General features: G+C 45.1%; 1 protein-coding gene across 3 annotated transcripts in view; it reads right to left on the bottom strand.

Moving 5' to 3' along the window:
* Positions 1-11,839: 11,839 nt before the first annotated feature.
* Positions 11,840-22,509, bottom strand: part of si:dkey-32e6.6 (extracellular matrix protein 2) — a 35,174-nt gene continuing 24,504 nt past the window's right edge. For all 3 annotated transcript variants that reach the window (XM_014134599.3, XM_014134597.3, XM_014134598.3), the window contains exons 9-10: positions 18,605-18,931; positions 11,840-12,463 (exon numbers count right to left, since the gene is read on the bottom strand). In XM_014134599.3, the coding sequence (XP_013990074.3) occupies positions 12,289-12,463; positions 18,605-18,931 (502 nt within the window). In that variant the 3' untranslated portion in view covers positions 11,840-12,288. The remainder of the gene's footprint in view (positions 12,464-18,604; positions 18,932-22,509) is intronic.

The raw sequence follows: 22,509 nt of genomic DNA, 5'->3' as shown, positions 1-22,509 counted from the left end.
ACCATTCACTCAGGATTTATTTTACATAATATCTTAGTGGTCAATTTTTTCTTAATTTTAGCAGTGAATGTAACAATTTAAAGGCCTATTATAATAATAAACAATTTGCATTGTGGAAAGTAATATATTTCATATAATACCATTAATACTCCCAAAATCCTGTTTAAAGAAAAATATGTTGTTGTTTTTTTGTATCAATCAGTAACAACAAAAAAATCCTGCAGAGTCCCACAGGAGGCTGCTGAGGGAAGAACAGGCTCATAATAATGGCTGTAATGGAGCCAATGGAATGGCATCAAACACATGGAAACAATGTGTTGGATGTATTTGATACCATCCCACCTATTCATCTCCAGTCATTACCATGAGCCCATCCTCCCCAATTAAGGTTCCACCAACCTCCTGTGCTGCAGACCACCTGCAGTACCCCGGACCACAGGTTGGTAACCACTGAGATAGAGTTTACAACTTTTGTTTAGTGAATGGTAACCTCTTGCGCAAAGTGGCTAGTAATGAGATTCATTAAATGTTGACCTATTCGATCGGATTTGATTCAATGGGAATAATCAGAAGTCATTGCAGGTTTTCACCTATCTAGATTGAGCGATGTGTAGGTCACTGTTAAGGTTACTACAAGCCTGCCATATTTTAAAGATACTAATTGGCTGAAAGGAATTGGCATTAATAGAAAAATATTCCAGTTTCATTTGAGGACAAAAATGTTGAGAGCTGCGCCATGCAGGTTGAAAAATAAATTGGAAGAGATTTTCATTGTACGGATTCCATGGCACATGGTTTATGAACTGGTACAAAAATCAACACTTGATTCAACACTTTCAGTTTTTCAATTTAAATTATTCTGCAAAATTCTTGCCACCAACAGAATGCTATATATATGGGGCATACAACAATCTCAGCTCTGTAGATTTTGCTGTGAAGAGACAGAATCAGTAGATCATTTATTATGTTATTGGCCCCATGTAGCTTGTTTCTGGTCACAGGTTCAGGAATGATTACAAAAATTACAACATTAATTTAAAATGAACCTTACAAATAACAGTGTTGCAAAAAGTGTGTGAAATGTATATGTAGCAGAAAATCTGTAAAAAACAAACAATATATGTTTCCTCTGAAGAGGTGGGGGGTGGTGGATGGACTAATAATAATACAATTAAAAAGGTTACTACAAGCTTCAGTCCATTGCTCTAGGTGGTGGACACCTTTAGGTAACATGCTATACTCACCAGTCCCACTCCCATTCACAAGGGGCCAATAGCATTTTGTCTTTTAATTTTGTGAAAGAATGGAAGCGTTGCCTTGTCTTGCTAGTAGTAGCTAGCTGGTTTTAGCCTGGCTAGCTGGTTTTAGCCTGGCTAGCTGGTTTTAGCCTGGCTAGCTGGTTTTAGCCTGGCTAGCTGTATTTTTTAGCCTGGCTAGCTGGTTTTAGCCTGGCTAGTTTCCCACTGGCAAATATTCTTAGTGACGGGAAACCGAGGCTTTCTGAAGTCTGTGGCTTTCACAAAATGGTGCCAAAAAATGGTTAAATACTCAGAGCTTTTAACACAATGCACATTAGTGAGATCTACTGGTCAGCGTTTGATTTTCATATGGAAGTTTATTCCACAATATATCAAATCTATGTGGCACAGTGGTTAGTTGCGAGTCTTAGCCTGTTATCAGTTACTGTTACAGGTTCTCACCTTCCATCATGCTTCCCTTTTTTGCTGTGAATCCCTTTTTTTCTGTTAAACTGTGAATCTATTGGCATTATTTAGGATAGAAGCTTATACTTTACTAAATCAAATGTTTTGAACATCAATGTGCAGAATGTGTGGTGTCACAACTATTTTCCAAATAATACGCCTTTGCTGGGATTTGACCATATTCCCTGTTGTCTCTGAGTGTTCTAGTCCCAGAGACCCCAACTCTATGTGCTGAGCTACCATTAAGGTGAGGATGAAAAATCCTAATTATATTCTTAGTACGGTGTCAAGTAGAGGTCGGCGTTTGAAAGCAACTTTGAATGGAAGAAAGCATCAGAACCACGGCAAAATTACTGAAATCTCGCATTTCGGAACACACGGTTTGAAAAACCACGTGATCAAACGAAGCTTCGGACATCATTGATCACGTGATAATGTTACTTTGAAACGAGCATTGATACATTGTGTCAAATCAGTCAACTGCATCTGAGCTCCGGTATCAATCGTCCCATCACTACTTGCCGGTGTAACCTAAAACATTATCCCAGTTTGATAAGCTGCTTGTGTATTCATCCCCATATCAGCAAAAAATAGAACATCATCATGTTTTGGTCACAGAGAAAAAAAGCACATGGCTAGCTAGTTGGCTACAGTAAGTTCTACCATTTCACAATAGCCTGTAATCACTAGTTATTACTTTTAAACAAAAAGTGGTGGATTCATGTTGTTTGGTTTACTGTTTGAACAGTCACTGAGATTATACTTGGTTATCAATGCAAAATAGGCTACTTTGATGAATAGCCTATATATCCTATAGATCAGATCAAGGAACGAAGTGACAACACTGCCCCCACGGCTGCTGAAAGAATGAAACACGTGTCTCAATTTTCAGGTAGTAAAAAAGTAAGTAGAATGCAGAACCATATTACAGGGAGCCGCCTCTCTTGTGAGGAAAAACGACATTGCAATACTCGGAATCTTGCGTCTAGTAGAGTTTCTGGTAAGCTTTAGATGTGGTGTTGATTCCTAACCTTAACCCTAACTCTAACCTGAACCAATTTTGTTGGGTCTATTTTAAGCTGAACTTTATAGAAACTTCAAATGCAGGGTTGTTCATACTTGTGGTGTCCATAGCCAAACCAGAGCCTCCCAGAGACACAGAGATGCTAGGATCGCTCTCCTCTCTTTTTCTCTCTGTCTGTCTCTCTCGCTCCCTTTATTTCTGTCTGTTTCTCTCTCTCTCTTTTTCAATTCAATTTAAGGGCTTTATTGGCATGGGAAACAGTTTTCATTCAAACCAGTTGTTCTGAAATCTCATTTTAGGGAGCTGTGGTGGTATGGATCATAGAGATCCTATTAAATTACTAGAGGGGCTATGTCATAAACCCATAAAAGTTCCAGAACCATGCCAATATATCCTCCAAACACCGGCTTCGAGGGCATTATCACTTTTATACAGGGGGTTACCAACATGTTCAAATAATGATTGACATTTTCATTAAAAACGTTATTTTGATTCATATTTTCATACTATTTCATCCATCCACAAGAAATAGTCCCAAAACAAATCTAGGGTTGCAACCCAAGCCGGCTGGACGTTCGTTCTATTGGCTCGGTTGCCAGAGCCGCGACCCAGTCGTTCAGTCTTTTTGTTCTGCATCTATGGACGTGACCCAGTCGTTCAGTCTTTTTGTTCTGTATCTATGGATGCGACCCAGTCATTCAGTCTTTTTGTTCTGCATCTATGGACGCGACCCAGTCGTTCAGTCTTTTTGTTCTGTATCTATGGACGCGACCCAGTCGTTCAGTCTTTTTGTTCTGTATCTATGGACGCGACCCAGTCGTTCGTTCGTTCCATACTGGCTGGCAACGTTCTTATGCTAGCCAACTACGGCCAATTTACAGTCACATCAAACAGTGTAGACAGAATAACAACAGTAGCTGCATTTGTTATTAAAGCTGTTTTCTAGTGACATGTATTTGGATACATCCATAACAATGAGCTAATCAGGCACGATTTCGCCTGACATAGAACATGTGCTCTCTCGTTAGGACACTGTTGTTCACACAGCTACCACAATAACTTCAAACTGAAGCTGGAAAGACTGCAAACTAGCTTCGTTTTACCTTTTTTTCAATTGACATTTCTTTGTATATATCCATAAAAATGATGCCAGCTGATTCTTGAATTTGACTGGCTGAGAAAAGCTGCCTTCCTCTCTCTCTCTCGTCCCGACTCCCGACCCCTACACGTTCATTACTATTGGACAGTTGAAGATCGAATTTGAATATTGAAACAGTATTGCAAATGTCGGAGAGACAGACAGCAAGGTTTCTACAAATCTCCACTGTTGAAAACTGCATGTCAGTCTAAAAGAAATGTGAGATCATGTCTAGATGCTTTTTACAGTGGAGATCAAGTTTATAATTTACCTGCCTGGGCTGATGAGACAGTGGTTTGCGCAGTCAGATGGAACAGAGTAAATAGGCATTTTAACGCCATAGATTTAACTGGTGGTAACTTGAGGAATAGACACCGGCTGGAATGCACTTTTAACCAAAACGCATTCCAGCATTCAGCATTAGACCCACTCGTTGTATAATGGCAGATAATTTGAAAATGAATGTAGTCATTACACTTAAACTGTCTGGCTAGTTAGCTAATAAACATATAGTGCAGATAAATTCTTCAATTGCATTGTTTTACACTATTTTAGACCACAGCATCAACTCCCTTACCAAAATGGCTGACCATGTAATCCATCATAAGAAGGTTCATGTCCATTTTAGTATTCTAATTCCTAATTATTGGTATGGATATATCTCTGTTTTACATTAACTGTCATGTCTGTGGGGCTCATCTACCTGTCCCTGTCCCTCTCCTTTTCTCTCTCCCTGTCCCTGTCCCTCTCCATCTCCCTCCTTCCCTGTCCCTCTCCTTCTCTCTCTCTCCATCTCATTCCCTCTCTCCCTGTCCCTCTCCTTCTCTCCCCCCTACCTCTCTCTCAGTCTGTTTTGTATTTGTCTTTGGCAAGCTGTAGTGTTATTCTATGACTGGTCCTTTGATTCCCCCTCCTCCACAATGCCAGTAACACCCAGATCCCGAGATAAGAGTTAGTTCACAGCACTCTCCTCCATGTTGGCACCAAGCATCCCATACAAATGAGCAATTTCTGGGTTGGGTTAGGTTGGCGCCCCCCCTTGGGTTGTGCCTTGGCGGAGATCGTTGTGGGCTATACTCGGCCTTGTCTTAGGACGGTAAGTTGGTGGTTGGAGACATCCCTCTAGTGGTGTGGGGGCTGTGCTTTGGCAAAATGGGTGGGGTTATATCCTGCCTGTTTGGCCCTGTCCGGGGGTATCATCGGATGGGGCCACAGTGTCTTCTGATCCCTCCTGTCTCAGCCTCCAGTATTTATGCTGCAGTAGTTTATGTGTCGGGGGGCTAGGGTCAGTCTGTTACATCTGGAGTATTTCTCTTGTCTTATCCGGTGTCCTGTGTGAATTTAAATATGCTCTCTCTAATTCTCTCTTTCTGTCTTTCTCTCGGAGGACCTGAGCCCTAGGACCATGCCTCAGGACCACCTGGTATGATGACTCCTTGCTGTCCCCAGTCCACCTGGCCGTGCTGCTGCTCCAGTTTCAACTGTTCTGCCTGCGGCTATGGAACCCTGACCTGTTCACCGGACGTGCTTGTTGCACCCTCGACAACTACTATGATTATTATTATTTGACCATGCTGATCATTTATGAACATTTTAACATCTTGACCATGTTCTGTTATAATATCCACCCTGCACAGCCAGAAGAGGACTGGCCACCCCTCATAGCCTGGTTCCTCTCTAGGTTTCTTCCTAGGTTTTTGGCCTTTCTAGGGAGTTTTTCCTAGGGAGTTTTTCCTAGCCACCGTGCTTCTTTCACATGCATTGCTTGCTGTTTGGGGTTTTAGGCTGGGTTTCTATACAGCACTTTGAGATATCAGCTGATGTACGAAGGGCTATATAAATAAATTTGATTTGATTTGATTTTGATTTGAATTTATTCCTCCCGTCAGAATTAGACATTCATCCATGTTTCTCAAACGTAACATTTCAAAGGAAAGGTACACCCATTTTGAATGTCATATTGTTTTTGTGCATCTCTGAGTGACATTCTATTGATTCCCTGGGTAATTTTGTGTTTTCATGTCTATCTGAGTGATTGACGTTAAAGCAGGCAGAAATCCGTCCAGTATGACGTAGCACCATGATAAAGTCTCTCTCACTGCACTGGAAGTTAATAGGAATATCACTTTTACATTGTGAAAACTTCTATCATACATGTGGGATTTCAGTACCGGCCGATGTCATAACTCGGGAGGATGTCTTCTCTCAAATGAGCCATTGATCATAGTTCTGCGATATTCCTACTTCTAGAAATGTGTAATTTAACGGAGGGTCTAGCGCATTTTTCCTTTTTTTGTCTGCCTCTTTAGTCCAGAGTGCGTTTCATGGTGCCGTTGCCAAAGATATTATTATAGAAAGGAGATAGGAATGCAATGAATAAAGGAACGTATAACGCCCCACCCAGCAGACTGTCAACCAATTGCGTTCACGTTGTCATGCTGCCGTCACGCGGTTGCTAAGCTATTCATCACAAAATCCCTTCTCAAGAAACGTGCCTATTTTCCTAGAAGGTACGTAATGTCACGATTCCAAAGCTATACGATACTATAGATAGAAAGTTAATTATCTCACATCTCGTAAACTATTTGTAATATTGTACTTCTTGTTGACGAAGTTCCTGCTAATGGCCCATTGACGTAGTGTAGGCAATGTTTCCCATCAGCTCAAAAGTATTTCTCCCGTTGCGAATGTCAGACTCCACTCTGTGAGGCACTTCGTTCTGCAGGTTGAACATGGTGAGATTGTAGAATCCGATTTTACAGGTAACTAACTACTTTACATGTTGATATTGTCTGTGGTATTATTGTGTGTAGCTACATCTGCTAGCCAGTCAGCCCATAGAGAGAGCATTGCATTTTGATTTTGTAGTCGACTTCAGCTGATTTCCACAACGATTTTCCATGTTGCTATCAACCTTATTATAACTCCAAAATGAAACATTTGTTCACAAAAAAAATATTGTTCTTACACATTAGTGTTGTTTAATACTGTAAATTACAGGAATGAGTGGTTTTGGGTGGATTTTTCCTTTAGCTCCACATTTTGAAGGTTAGGGTTAAGTTTACGCATAAACTCTGAAATCTTAAGGTTAGGCATTAACTCTGAATGGTTAAGGTAAGGCTTGAGGTTTGGGTTAGGCTTAAAACAACTTTCTATCTGTGGATTCAAACTTGCAACCTTTGGAATCAAACGCAGAATCAGAGGCAGATGCTTACACCTATCCACCATCCCTGTCCACAACACCCTAGCAAAATCCAAACCTACTTAAAGGTAACAGCTCTCATTGTTGTCCCTAGTGGCCAGTTTCCACGTCATCTCCTGAGGTCCTCAGACATGGATGGACGTCAAATACTGACTTGTGTTCACGGGTGACCTGGCTGACAATGAGTTAGTTCACAGCACTCTTCTCCATGTTGGCACCAAGCATCCCATACAATGAGTTAGTTCACAGCACTCTTCTCCATGTTGGCACCAAGCATCCCATACAATGAGTTAGTTCACAGCACTATCCTCTATGTTTGTACCAAGCATCCCATACAATGGAATTATTCCTCGGAACTCTCTATACCAACCAGACCTACTTAAAAGTATTTTAGGTGCGCTTGATTTGATGATGGAGGAACTTGAATGCACACTCACAGTAATCTCAACTGCTGTATACTGTACTGTTCTCCCTTGTTATTGCTCCACCCCTCTCTCTCTCTCTCTCTCTCTCTCTCTCTTTTGGTTGATTATGGTGCAGGTCTGTAGTTTGAACTGCTCTTTTTGTCTTCTGCTCTGTCGAAAGGACATTTCTCTAGAGATCAGCATAACTGTGTGTGTTATTTGGACCCCTCTGTGTGACCTCTCACTTTCTCTGTCTGTTTCTTCTTTTAACCTCTCTCTCTACTTCTCTGTCCTCTATTTATTGTCCTCTATGAGTCAAATTGAGGAATGCTTTGCCAGCCCCACTAGCTGCCCTTGTCTCTTTCTCTCTGTGTGTGCGGTGGATGTGTGAGAGAGAGGAATGCTTTGCCAGCCCTACTAGCTGCCCGTGTGTGTGTGTGTGTGTGTGTGTGTGTGTGTGTGTGTGTGTGTGTGTGGTGTGTGTGTGTGTGTGTGTGTGTGTGTGTGTGTGTGTGTGTGTGTGTGTGTGTGTGTGTGTGTGTGTGTGTGTGTGTGTGTGTGTGTGCGCGTGTGCGCATGCGAGAGAGAGGAATGCTTTGCCTGTCCCGCTAGCTTCCCTGCGCTGTGTGTGTACTGGCCGTTTTTATTTTAGCAGTGAGGGCTCCCCCCCCTCCTCCAATAACAAACACAGGAAGCGGCTGTCGCCGGGTAGAACAGACGTAGCGAGGGGGAAGAAAAGCATGTCGTTTCTCAGGTCAAACTCTGACTAAACTCTGACAAACTGTGGCTCTCTCTTTACGACGAAATGAAACATCTGTTCAGAGCTGTAGAATGTTGGTTCAACACTAATATGTTAATTGGATGTGTGGAATGAGTAAGGTTGAAGTAGCAGGTCTGTTAAATTCAAATTATTTCAATTCAAATTCAGTTCAAGTTACTGTTTTGCCCATTTTACTGACATTTTTGTGAGTAGAAACGAGAGATGTGTGTGTAGTGTCTGTGTCCTAGTTTGCGTGGGCATGTGTATTTGTGTGTGTGTGTGTGTGTGTGTGTGTGTGTGTGTGTGTGTGTGTGTGTGTGTGTGTCGCGCATGCGTATGTAGTGTGTGTGTATTGTCTGTGCGTGCTATGTCAGGTGTGTAAATGTAGATGCGTCGCGTGGTGGTTTCTTAGACAGTAGTGTACTCTGCCTCTAAATTACTATAATTATGGAGACTTCACCACATGCGCAAGACTAAGAGGTCAAATATAACAACGCGTGTGTGCGTGTGTAGAAGGGAGAATAAGGAAAGAACTAGACAATGAGACGCTCTCCCTTTACTCCCCTCTCTCCCCCTCTCCCTTTCACATACTGTACTCACCTTCTCCCTCTCCTCTCTCCCTTTCACATACTGTACTCACCTCCTCCCTCTCCTCTCTCCCTTTCACATACTGTACTCACCTCCTCCCTCTCTTTCACATACTGTACTCACCTCCTCCCTCTCCTCTCTCCCTTTCACATACTGTACTCACATCCTCTCTCTCCTCTCTCCCTTTCACATACTGTACTCACCTCCTCCCTCTCTTTCACATACTGTACTCACCTCCTCTCTCTCCTCTCTCCCTTTCGCATACTGTACTCACCTCCTCTCTCTCCTCTCGCCCTTTCACATACTGTACTCACCTCCTCCCTCTCCTCCCTCCCTTTCACATACTGTACTCACATCCTCTCTCTCCTCTCTCCCTTTCACATACTGTACTCACCTCCTCTCTCTCCCTTTCACATACTGTACTCACCACCTCCCTCTCCTCTCTCCCTTTCACATACTCTCTCTCTCCCTTTCACATACTGTACTCACCACCTCCCTCTCCTCTCTCCCTTTCACATACTGTACTCACATCCTCGCTCTCTCCCTTTAACATACTGTACTCGCCTCCTCTTCCTCTCTCTCTCCCTGCCTCTCCCCCCTCTCCCATACTGTACTCACCTCCTCTCTCTCCCCCTCTCATACTATACTCACCTCCCCCCTCTCTTTCCCTCTCACATACTATACTCACCTCCTCTCTCTCTCCCCTGCCTCTCCCCTCTCACATACTATATTCACCTCCTCTCTGCCTCCCACCCCCTCTCTCTCCCCTCACTATACTCACCTCCCCCCTCTCCCTTTCACATTCTATACTCACCTCCTCTCTACCTCCCACCTCTCTCTCTGGTAAGGGTGGTGTGTATGCAACAGTAGTGTCCGTGGAGGTCCTTCTGTTCTTCATTTAAACCCTGACAGAGAACTGCTTATGAAACGCAATGCCTCCACTTTGCCAGAGCAATTGCACCGCCTGTATTTTTTTATTTAACCTTTATTTAAGTAGGCAAGTCAGTTAAGAACACATTATTATTTACAATGACGGCCTACCCCGGCCAAACCCGGACGACGCTGGGCCAATTGTGCGTCGCCCTATGGGACTTCCAATCACAACCGGATGTGACACAGCCTGGATTCGAACCAGGGACTGTAGTGACGCATCTTGCACTGAGATGCAGTGCCTTAGACCGCTAAGCCACTCAGGAGCCTGTAAAGCAATGTACGTTTATTTCATGGCCACGGCAGTATATGTGGATTATATAATTATATAATTTATGCACACACTCATACATGCACGCACATGCACGAAAACACACACAGCTCAGCTAGGATGTCCTACAATTGGGGAGCACTGGCAGAAGAATGGGTCATTGTGAACTTTTTTATAACTGTTGAATACATGTAACAGAGAGAGGGGGGAGGGTGAACAACCGAAAGAACATGGAGATTCGTAAAGTCACTTTGTCAATAAGGTTGGCAGGACACCAGGGCTCCTGCGGCTTCAGTTCCCAAATAGGAGAACCCACTCCAGCTGTCCAACTCCCTCTGTCTCTCCTCCCTTCTCACTCTCCATTACTGCCGACTTAACTCTCTGTGAGAGAATACTGCTCCAGTTCTGAGCTCAGAACACATCTCCTCTCCTCTGCCTCCTCTCCTCTGCCCTGCTCTCCTCCTCTCCTCTGCCCTGCTCTCCTCCTCTCCTCTGCCCTCCTCTCCTTCTCTCCTCTGCCCTCCTCTACTCCTCTCCTCTGCCCTCCTCTCCTCCTCCTGCCCTCCTCTCCTTCTCTCCTCTGCCTTCCTCTCCTTCTCTCCTCTGCCCTCCTCTACTCCTCTCCTCTGCCCTCCTCTCCTCCTCCTGCCCTCCTCTCCTTCTCTCCTCTGCCCTCCTCTCCTCTGCCCTCCTCTCCTTCTCTCCTCCCCTCCTCCTCTCCTCTGCCCTCCTCTGCCCTCCTCTCCTCTGCCTTCCTCTACTCCTCTCCTCTGCCTTTCTCTACTCCTCTCCTCTGCCCTCCTCTGCCCTCCTCTCCTCTGCCCTCCTCTACTCCTCTCCTCTGCCCTCCTCTACTCCTCTCCTCTGCCTCCTCTACTCCTCCTCGTCCTCCTCTACTCCTCTCCTCTGCCCTCCTCTACTCCTCTCCTCTGTCCTCCTCTCCTCCTCCTGCCCTCCTCTCCTTCTCTCTGTCCTCCTCTCCTCTGCCCTCCTCTCCTTCTCTCCTCCCCTCCTCCTCTCCTCTGCCCTCCTCCTCCTGCCCTCCTCTGCCCTCCTCTCCTCTGCCTTCCTCTACTCCTCTCCTCTGCCTTCCTCTACTCCTCTCCTCTGCCCTCCTCTACTCCTCTCCTCTGCCCTCCTCTACTCCTCTCCTCTGCCCTCCTCTACTCCTCTCCTCTGCCCTCCTCTACTCCTCTCCTCTGCCCTCCTCTACTCCTCTCCTCTGCCCTCCTCTCCTCTGCCCTCTTCTACTCCTCTCCTCTGCCCTCCTCTACTCCTCTCCTCTGTCCTCCTCTACTCCTCTCCTCTGTCCTCCTCTACTCCTCTCCTCTGTCCTCCTCTACTCCTCTCCTCTGCCCTCCTCTCCTTCTTTGCCCTTGTTTCCTCCTCTCCTCCTCTGCCTCCTCTATACAGTGTATTTGTATTCTCTCAACAGGGCAGCTAGTCTGAACAGCTCTCTTTCTTGTCTTTCTATGTTCATGTCTCTCTCTTTCCCCTTTTCCCTCTTTCTCTCCAGCTGCTAACCCAAATAATGAATCCTGCTCACACACTCGCTACCTCTAACCCTCTCTGACGTGCACGAACACACACGTACACATACACACAGACACAAAGGTGTGCACACACACACACACACACACACAAAACCTGTCTTCCGCCCTTCCTCCAACACATACACACTCCCTTCCACCTCGTGCCACAGTCTATGATGCCATCCCTGTCAGCTCAGACACACAGAGAAAGACTCCCTCCCCAACCCTAACCCTGCCACCCAGGCTGACCTGACCCTCTATGTTTTCACATGACAGGATGCGTCAGATGCTGCTGGAGATGTTTATATGGCTGGACTCAGGGTGGAGAACATGTATGATGTTTATATTCTTTCCCAATGTTCCCTCAGATCTCCCACTGACACTGTTACCCTGTTATCCCTGGTATACGTCTAACCTGCCCCAAGACTAACCTCCCCCAGACCCTTAAATACACAGGATGGAATAGCTGTTATTTCAGATTTTCTCTCAACCGCTAGAGCAGTTACATAAACAGAAATCAGTAGTTTCATTTCAGTTAGAGTAACACAACTGTACTGATACAAATTAGTATCTTTATCATCATCACCATCACCATCATCATCATCGACTGAGACATCACAAACACGAGTTTACATACATGACTAGAAGACATAGGTGATTAGTGAAGAAAGGGAGGTGGGGAAATAGGGAGGTTTAATGATGGTTCAGTGGAACATCTATAAATGGAGAAGCTGGTCTACACTTCGTGTATGTGTTCCTGGGGCTGTGTGACCACACTACTGGGGTCTTGAATACAGTTGAAGGTAGTGGAGGGGATCTCTTCCTCTATAAGGTTGTTCTCCAGGTGGAGAGAGGCCAGGGCCGAACGCACCGCCACACGAGAGTGACACACCGACCCCACCGCCACAGACCTGCGAGCAACACACAGTGTAATAACGTTATTTAATTTAATACTCTTGTGAATACGTGTCTGTCCTTGTCTGACGGCCCCTCTGGGCGCCCTGCCAAAACAATCATTCTGATTGGATAATTAGCCTGAGATTAGTTCTGTGCTCTAACAGGACGGCGACGTGAGTTCACTCACCGATACTGGGCTCTGTGATTGGTTCTTACATATAGGCTCTGTGATTGGTTCTTATATAGCCTCAGGGAGAGGGCAATGCCAGACGAACTCAACTGATCCTGACGCTGTGGTCGCTTCAGTCTCACGTTTTCCTTTGATGAGTTGTGGTAATAGCTAAAGCCGTCATGGTCTTAATGTACTCAAACCTGATTTTACATTTATACAGTACCAGTCAAAAGTTTGGACACACCTACTCATTTATATATTTGTACTACTTTCTACATTGTAGAATAAAAGTGAATACATCAACACTATGAAATAAGACATATGGAATCATGTAGTAACCAAAAAAGTGTTAAACAAATCAAAATATATTTTATATTTGAGATTCTTCAAAGTAGCCACCCTTTGCCTTGATGACAGCTTTGCACACTCTTGGCATTCTCTCAACCAGCTTCATGGGTAGTCACCTGGAATGCATTTCAATTAACAGGTGTGCCTTGTTAAAAGTTAATTTGTGTTGTTAATGCATTTGAGCCAATCAGTTGTGTTGTGACAATGTAGGGGTGGTATACAGAATATAGCCCTATTTGGTAAAAGACCAAGTCATATTATGGCAAGAACAGCTCAAATAAGCAAAGAGAAACAACAGTCCATCATTACTTAAGACATGAAGGTCAGTCAATACGTAACATTTCAGGAACTTTGAAAGTTTCTTCAAGTGCAGTCGCAAAAACCATCAAGCGCTATTATGAAACTGGCTCTCATGAGGACCGCCACAGGAAAGGAAGACCCAGAGTTACCTCTGCTGCAGAGGATAAGTTAATTAGTTACCAGCCTCAGAAATTGCAGCCCAAATAAATGCTTCACAGAGTTCAAGTAACAGACACATCTCAACATCAACTGCTCAGAGGAGATTGCGTTAATCAGGCCTTCATGGTCGAATTGCTGCAAAGTAAGCATTACTAAAAGACACCAATAAGAAGAGGAGACTTCCTTGGGCCAAGAAACATGAGCAATGGACATTAGACCGGAGGAAATCTGGTCTGATGAGTCCAAATTTGAGATTTTTGGTACCAACCGCCGTGTCTTTGTGAGACGCAGAGTAGGTGAATGGATGATCTCTGCATGTGTAGTTCCCACCGTGAAGCATGGAGGAGGAGGTGTGATGGTGCTTTGCTGGTGACACTGTCTTGATTTATTTAGAATTCAAGGCACACTTAACCAGCATGGCTACCACAGCATTCTGCAGTGATACGCCATCCCATCTGGTTTGCGCTTTGTGGGACTGTCATTTGTTTTTCAACAGGACAATGACCCAACACACCTCCAAGCTACATAAGGGCTATTTGACCAAAAAGGAGAGTGATGGAGTGCTGCGTCAGATGACCTGGCCTCCACAATCACCCGACATCAACCCAATATTTTTTTTATTTCACCTTCATTTAACCAGGTAGGCCAATTGAGAACAAGTTCTCATTTACAACTGCGACCTGGCCAAGATAAAGCAAAGCAATGCGACACAAACAACAACACAAAGTTACACATGGAATAAACACAGTCAATAACACAATAGAAAAAATCTATATACAGTGTGTGCAAATGAGGTAAGATTAAGGACGTAAGGCAATAAATAGGCCGTAGTGGCAAAGTAATTACAATTTAGCAATTAACACTGGAATGATAGATGTGCAGAAGATGAATGTGCAAGTAGAGATACTGGGCTGCAAAGGAGAATAAAAAAATAATAACAATATGGGGATGAGGTAGTTGGATGGGCTATGTATAGGTGCAATGATCTGTGAGCTGCTCTGACAGATGATGCTTAAAGTTTGTGAGGGAGATATTGGTCACCAGCTTCAGTGATTTTTGCAATTCATTCCAGTCATTGGCAGCAGAGAACTGGAAGGAAAGGCGGCCAAAGGAGGAATTGGTGACTAGTGAAATATACCTGCTGGAGTGCGTGCTACGGGTGGATGCTGCTATGGTGACCAGTGAGCTGAGATAAGGCGGGGCTTTACTTAGCAAAGACTTATAGATGACCTGGAGCCAGTGGGTTTGGCGACAAATATGATGCGAGGGCCAGCCAACGAGAGCATACAGGTCGCAGTGGTGGGTAGTATATGGGGCTTTGGTGACAAAATGGATGGAACTGTGATAGACTGCATCCAATTTGCTGAGTAGAGTGTTGGAGGCTATTTTGTAACATTGCCGAAGTCAAGGATCGGTAGGATAGTCAGTTTTACGAGGGTATGTTTGGAAGCATGAGTGAAGGATGCTTTGTTGTGAAATAGGAAGCCGATTCTAGATTTCATTTTGGATTGGAGATGCTTAATGTGAGTCTGGAAGGAGAGTTTACAGTCTAGCCAGACACCCAGGTAATTGTAGTTGTCCACATATTCGAAGTCAGAACCGTCCAGAGTAGTGATGCTGGACGGGCGGGCAGGTGTGGGCAGCGATCGGTTGAAGAGCATGCATTTAGTTTTACTTGCATTTAAGAGCAGTTGGAGGTCACGGAAGATGTGTTGTATGGCATTGAAGCTCGTCTGGAGGTTAGTTAAGTGTCCAAAGAAGGGCCAGAAGTATACAGAATGGTGTCGTCTGCGTAGAGGTGGATCAGAGAATCACCAGCAGCAAGAGCAACATCATTGATGTATACAGAGAAAAGAGTCGGCCCGAGAATTGAACCCTGTGGCACCCCCATTGAGACTGCCAGAGGTCCGGACAACAGACCCTCCGATTTGACACACTGACCTCTGTCTGAGAAGTAGTTGGTGAACCAGGCGAGGCAGTCATTTGAGAAGCCAAGGCTGTTGAGTCTGCCGATAAGAATGTGGTGATGGACAGTCGAAAGCCTTTGCCAGGTCGATGAATACGGCTGCACAGTATTGTCTTTTATCGATGGCGGTTAAGATATCGTTTTGGACCTTGAGCATGGCTGAGGTGCACCCATGACCAGCTGTTAAGCATGTCCCAGTTTAGGTCACCTAACAGTACAAGCTCTGAAGATAGATGGGGGGCAATCAATTCACATATGGTGTCCAGGGCACAGCTGGGGGCTGAAGGTGGTCTATAACAAGCGGCAACGGTGAGAGACTTGTTTCTGGAAAATTGGATTTTTAGAAGTAGAAGCTCGAATTGTTTGGGCACAGACCTGGATAGTATGACAGAACTCTGTCAGGCTATCTCTGCAGTAGATTGCAACTCTGCCCCCTTTGGCAGTTCTATCTTGTCGGAAAATGTTATAGTTAGGGTTGATTTTTGGTGGCCTTCCTAAGCCAGGATTCAGATACGACTAGGACATCCGGGTTGGCAGAGTGTGCTAAAGCAGTGAATAAAACAAACTTAGGGAGGAGACTTCTAATGTTAACATGCATGAAACCAAGGCTTTTACGGTTACAGAAGTCAACAAATGAGAGCGCCTGGGGAATGGGAGTGGAGCTAGGCGCTGCAGGGCCTGGATTAACCTCTACATCACCAGAGGAACAGAGTAGGAGTAGGATAAGGGTACGGCTAAAGGCTAAGTGGTCGTCTAGTGCGTTTGGAACAGAGAGTAAAAGGAGCAGGTTTCTGGGCACGGAAGAATAGATTCAAGGCATAATGTACAGACAAGGTTATGATAGGATGTGAATACAGTGGAGGTAGACCTAGGCATTGAGTGACGATGAGAGAGGTTTTGTCTCTAGAGACACCAGGTGAGGTCACCGCATGTATGGGAGGTGGAACAAAAGGGCTAGCTAAGGCATATTGAGCAGGGCTGGAGGCTCTACAGTGAAATAAGACAATAATCACTAACCAAAACATCAATGGACAAGGCATATTGACATTAGGGAGAGACATGCATAGCCAAGTGATCATAGGGACCAGTGAGTAGCTAGGCGAGCTGGAGACGCAGCGATTTAGACAGCTAGCGGGTCAGGGCTAGCAGGCTAGCAGAAGGGCCTTAGGGGGGCGTCGCGAAGGAAGAGTCTTGTAGCCCCCTCGGACGGTTACGTCGGCAGACCAGTTGTGATGGATCAGCAGGGCTCTTTGTAGGCAGTAAAAGGGTCCAGGCCAATTGGCAAAATAGGTATTGTAGCCCAAGAAATTGGCTGATGGACCTCTTCAGCTAACAGTCCGATATGCCCTAGACAGCTAGCGGGCTGCGGCTAACAGACTAGCGGATGGTCCTTACATTTTACATTTACATTTGAGTCATTTAGCAGACGCTTTTATCCAGAGCGACTTACAGTAGTGAATGCATACATTTCCTACATTTTTTTCTCCGTACTGGTCCCCCGTGGGAATCCTTCAGGAGACGTCGCGACAGAGGAGCCTGTTGAAACCCCCTCGGGCGGATTACATTGGTAGACCAGTCGTGATGGATCGGCGGGGCTCCGTGTCGGCAGTAAAAGGGGTCCAGACCAATTGGCAAAATAGGTATTATAGCCCAAGGAGTGGCTGATGGACCTCTTCAGCTAGCTGGGAGATGGGCCTAGCACCAGGCTAGTTCCTGGCTAACTGGTGCTTGCTTCGGGACAGAGACGTTAGCCAGGAGTAGCTACTCGGATAGCAGCTAGGTAGCTGCGCTGATCCAGGTGAAAAGGTTCAGAGCTTGCGGTAGGAATCCGGAGATATGGAGATTTGGTGGAGAAAAAGCAGTCCGGTATGCTCTGGGTTGAATTGTGCTGTGCAGACTGGCAGGAGTTGACCGAGCTAAGGTTAGCTGTTGACCGCTAGCAGTGGCTAACTGACTACTAGCTAGTAGCTAGTTAGCTGGCTAGCTTCTGTTGGGGGTTCCGGTTTGTGTTCATGGACAGTCCAGCAGGCATCGGCTGTGTAGCCGAGTCATCATAGGGTCCATTGAGCAGCACTAGATGAAACGGGGAACAGTTCAGTAGTCGATTACTACGTTGAGCAAGCGGGAGACACGGCGTTTGGGGCTAGCAGATGGATCATCACCAAACATCCTCGACACAGAGGCCGGTTGAGAGCACATTGGCCGAGTTACGTCAGCAGACCAGTTGTGATGGATCGGCGGAGCTCCGTGTCGACAAAAGGTCCAGGCCAATTGGCAAGAGAAGTGTTGTAGTTGGTGTCCTTCGTTTGCTACCCGGGAGATGGGCCAAGCTCAGGGCTAACTGGTGCATGCTTCTGGACAAGGGCGTTAGCCACAATAGCTCCTTGGTAGCAACTAGCTAGCTGCGAAGATCCGGTGTAATGGTCCAGAGCTTGCGGCAGGAGTCCGGTGATGTAGTGGGAAAAAGCAGTCCAATGTGCTTATGGCAGGTATTATCCGGGCTATCCAGGCAAAAGCAGCAGGAGTCCGAGCTAAAGGTAAAGAACGCTAGCAGAGGCTAACAATGACTAAATAGCTAGTATCTAATTAGCTGGCTTGCTTCTGATGGAGGTTCCAGTTATAAGGTCTAAAGTTTAAAAAAATAGCTGATCCCTACCACATTGGGTGAGGTGGGTTGCAGGAATGTATATTTATTTCAAAAAGGGAAAAAAGAGATGTATACGAAAAAGACAATATTTACATGGGACCAAAACAAACACGTCTTACTGCTGCGCCATCTTGGATATATTGAGATGGTTTAGGATGAGTTGGACCGCAGAGTGAATGAAAAGCAGCCAACAAGTGCTCAGCATATGTGGGAACTCCTTCAAGACTGTTGGAAAAGCATTCCAGTTGAAGCTGGTTAAGAGATTGCAAGAGTGTACAAAGCTGTCATCAAGGCAAAGGGTGGCTACTTTGAAGAATCTCAAATAAATGATTTAACACTTTTTTGGTTACTACATGATTCCATATGTGTTATTTCATAGATTTGATGTCTTCATTATTATTCTACAATGTAGAAAATAGTAAAAATAAAGAAAAACCCTTGAAGAGTAGGTGTTTCCAAACTTGGTACTGGTACTGTAGGTGGGGGTTCAGTTTGGCCACATTTACCCTTGGTGAGCACAGTACCTGCAGAGGTAGAGAAGGTTGGTAGCACTGGAGTCATACCTGATTTGGTTGTAGTCGAGCCTCAGCACCTGCAGGTTCCTAAACTGCCACACACTGCGAGGCACCGCACCCAGACGGTTATTGTCCAATAGGAGCTCAACAAGCGATCGGTACATGCCCACAAAAGAAACTCCTTGCACTCCTTCGTCCCCTAGTGCATTGTGGGATAGACGGAGGGACTCTAGGCCGGGGCGCAGGTGGCCAAAGACATACGCAGGGATTCGACCAATTGAGTTGTGTTGCAGGGTCAGCTGACGCAGAGGGCGGGGTAGGTAGAGGGGGACTGAGGTGAGGCTGTTATGAGAGAGGTCCAAGGCTTCAAGAGAACTAAGAGAGAGAGAGAAACAGAAACATATTTGGTTATTCAATATACAAAGTTTTATAAAGCGGAGTAAGAGCTATGGGACCAGTCTAATGGCTACTCTAACTTAGTTTTACAGAGCTCTTGGGTCAGATATAATGCTGAAAGTAGAGTTTACTGAGAAGCAGTAGACTTGGGAGTTTCCAGTGTTTTGGCTGTTAGATTGAGGAGTGGAGAGGTGTTGTTCTCTACAGAAACACATGCACGCTAGGAGTGGAATGGTGTACTCTCTCCCCAATGTTTTGGCAGGAGAGGGCCCATTGCTCCATCATTAACATGGAGCCATGTGGGGGGTAGTGAGGGTCCATAGGACGTGGAAATGGGGTGGTTAGGGCTATGTGGCCACGTTGAGTAACAGAACATAGACCATTAAAGAGGATTGCGGGAAGCCAGGGGGTGAGGAACGGGATGCTGTGTTTTGGGGGTAGTAATGGGGTAATATAACACAGGAAGACAGGGGGTAGGGGGTAAGAGAACACAGGAAGACAGAGGGTAGAGGGTGGTAGCGGGTAAGAGAACACCGAGCAGCTGGTGTGAGTTTACAGGGCAGGTCAAAGCAGGACAGATATCACATTTCCTGTTACCTTACTGCCATTAACGCACAGCAGGGTGAACAGCCAATGAGCACAACACACTGGAGACTGAACAACCAACAGGCTCAAAGCAGAGTAGGGTGTATAGCCAATGAGAAGAGAGATGAGCAGGGGCCTCTGGTGAGGTTGATTAGAGAGGCGTATGTGTGACTCACGTTATAATGTCAATACATATATGGTACCTCAACCCTCCTGCTCATCATTACCATCTTTGTACTCTTTGGTACATTAAGCAACAAAACGTTCATGTTTCTCCACATAAATCTGTTTTTTATTTAAATAAACCCTAATTGTTGTTGTGCAGGGAAATCTGGGATTTGATTATTACTGTTTATATTAACAAAAGTTTGTTCTCTTGTTCAAGCTGTTGTCCATATAGCAGAGGCTCAGCGAGGTCCAAAAATGATTTCAGGAATTCTTTGCTGAGTATTAGGGGTATTAAGTCAACAGGAGTGTCGTAAAATCCTACATTAATACAACCGTAAAGGTTTTACTGAAAACAGTGCAGCACCACAGGGGACTCAGCACAATGACAGATTTAACCAAAAACACACCAGCACATTGCAGATAGACTGTATTGTCCAAAAAATCAAGAACATTATATGTAGAATCATGTTTTTTTTTATGTACACTAGAAACTCTGTGACCAGGATGGATTGAATGGAGCTCTAGGATAGAGTGAGTTTATGGCGGCTTACTAAACTCAGTTCTGAAATATAGCCAGGCTGCAGCTGCCTATCGCCATATGCTATTAATGAGAGGAGAGGAGAGGAGAAACACCCAGTCCCACACACTTCTGCCACTTTTTGACTGGTGTATACACCCTGATGTTGTTCTGGAGACATTGTGTTTCCATATCTAGGGCTGACAATGAAGAGCAGAATCAACAGCCTCTGCATAATCAAAAACAGTTGCTTTGTGAGAAGGTGTTAAAGTTCACATATGTAAAGGCAATCTCAAAAGTACCAGTGGCCTGGCTTTGGCCCCAAGTCAGAGGAGGTCTGCTGGAGCCATGGCCCAGGGAGACACGGGTGATGGCCCGCGTAGATGGTGGCTTTTTGGGTAAAACATTGTGGTAAATCCTGTATGGAAATGCACCATTGGAATCATCTTATCAACTTCATTGTCTTCTGATTATGTTAAACAGGTTAGAGTGAGTAGGAGAGATTACTATTGAATCAATACTGTCTTTGTTGATTATTTTAGATAAGTGTTCTTTTCATCTTCCCATTGACTTCAAGCCAGGGATGTTTACTGACTATCAAGTGGACTTGGCTAGGACTGTGTGTGCTTTGACACGGACAAGAGTAATCAATCTAATGGTCCGTTCCTCCTCGGGGAGCTGAGATCTAACAAGAACCAGGAGAGGGAGCTGGTAGCAGCCATACACAAACACACACAAAAACACACACACACGCCCTGTCTCCTCTGTTTCATCTGCCTGGGGCTGAGACGTACCATGCCAGTGTTATACAACCAGGCTTATGCAAGCTGCTCGCTAGCCAGACTAACCACACTGCTCCCGAGTGGATCAGCGTCTCCCGAGTGGTGCAGAGGTCTACATATGGAAATGCACCTCAGTGCTAGAGGTGTCACTACAGACACCCTGGTTCGAATCCAGGCTGTATCACAACCAGCTGGGATTGGGAGTCCCATAGGGCGGCGCACCATTGGCCCAGTGTCGACCGGGTTTGGCCAGTGTAGGCCGTCATTGTAAATAAGAACTGACTTGCCTAGTTAATAAAGGTTAAATAAAAATACAAAAACTAACCAGGATTAACTACACTAAACAGGTTAACCACACTAACAATGTTCCCTCAAAAAATGTTGGGGACTGAGCAAATGTCAGGTCTGCTGAGCACAAACTTGAATGTTGTGAAAATTCTGTGCAACTTCCAGCGTGCTTTTACTATGAACACTGAGGCTGTACCCACTTTAACGTACAGTGGTCAAGTAGGCTACTGTGGCTATTTTATCATAATGCAGGCCTACCAGAGTAGTCTACCATAAAAAATTGTTTGAGAAAATGCATCCCATAACATTTTAACATGGAATTAGCTGTTCTATCATTGAGCCTAAAGTAGCAGATAATGTGTAGTGTTCAATGTAGGCCTACGTTCCATGGGACTTTTGAAAAAACCTGCAGGGCTTCGCATCAACCTGTTTATCCACTTGTCCTTCAGACAAGGAGGTGACTGCAAATGTTGTCTTTTTATTTCTTTTTCACCTTTATTTAACCAGGTAGGCTAGTTGAGAACAAGTTCTCATTTGCAACTGCGACCTGGCCAAGACAAAGCATAGCAATTCAACATATACAACAACACAGAGTTACACATGGAATAAACAAAACATACAGTCAATAATACAGTAGAACAAAAGAAAACAAAAAGTCTATATACAGTGAGTGCAAATGAGGTAAGTTAAGGCAATAAATAGGCCATGGTGGCGAAGTAATTACAATATAGCAATTAAACACTGGAATGGTAGATGTGCAGAAGATGAATGTGCAAGTAGAGATACTGGGGTGCAAAGGAGCAAGATAAATAAATAAATACAGTATGGGGATGAGGTAGGTAGATAGATGGGCTGTTTACAGATGGGCTATGTACAGGTGCAGTGATCTGTGAGCTGCTCTGACAGCTGGTGCTTAAAGCTAGTGAGGGAGATATGAGTCTCCAGCTTCAGAGATTTTTGCAGTTCGTTCCAGTCATTGGCAGCAGAGAACTGGAAGGAAAGACGACCAAAGGAGGAATTGGCTTTGGGGGTGACCAGTGAGATATACCTGCTGGAGCGCGTGCTACAAGTGGGTGCTGCTATGGTGACCAGTGAGCTGAGATAAGGCAGGGCTTTACCTAGCAGAGACTTGTAGATAACCTGTAGCCAGTGGGTTTGGCGACGAGTATGAAGCGAGGGCCAACCAACGAGAGCGTACAGGTCGCAATGGTGGGTAG

The sequence above is a fragment of the Salmo salar genome, chromosome 13 (assembly GCF_965601325.2).
Source record: "Salmo salar chromosome 13, fSalSal1, whole genome shotgun sequence".
NCBI classification, from domain to species: domain Eukaryota; kingdom Metazoa; phylum Chordata; class Actinopteri; order Salmoniformes; family Salmonidae; genus Salmo; species Salmo salar.
The sequence above is the reverse complement of the archived record's forward strand: the minus strand, read 5'-3'. Positions and strand labels throughout refer to the sequence as shown.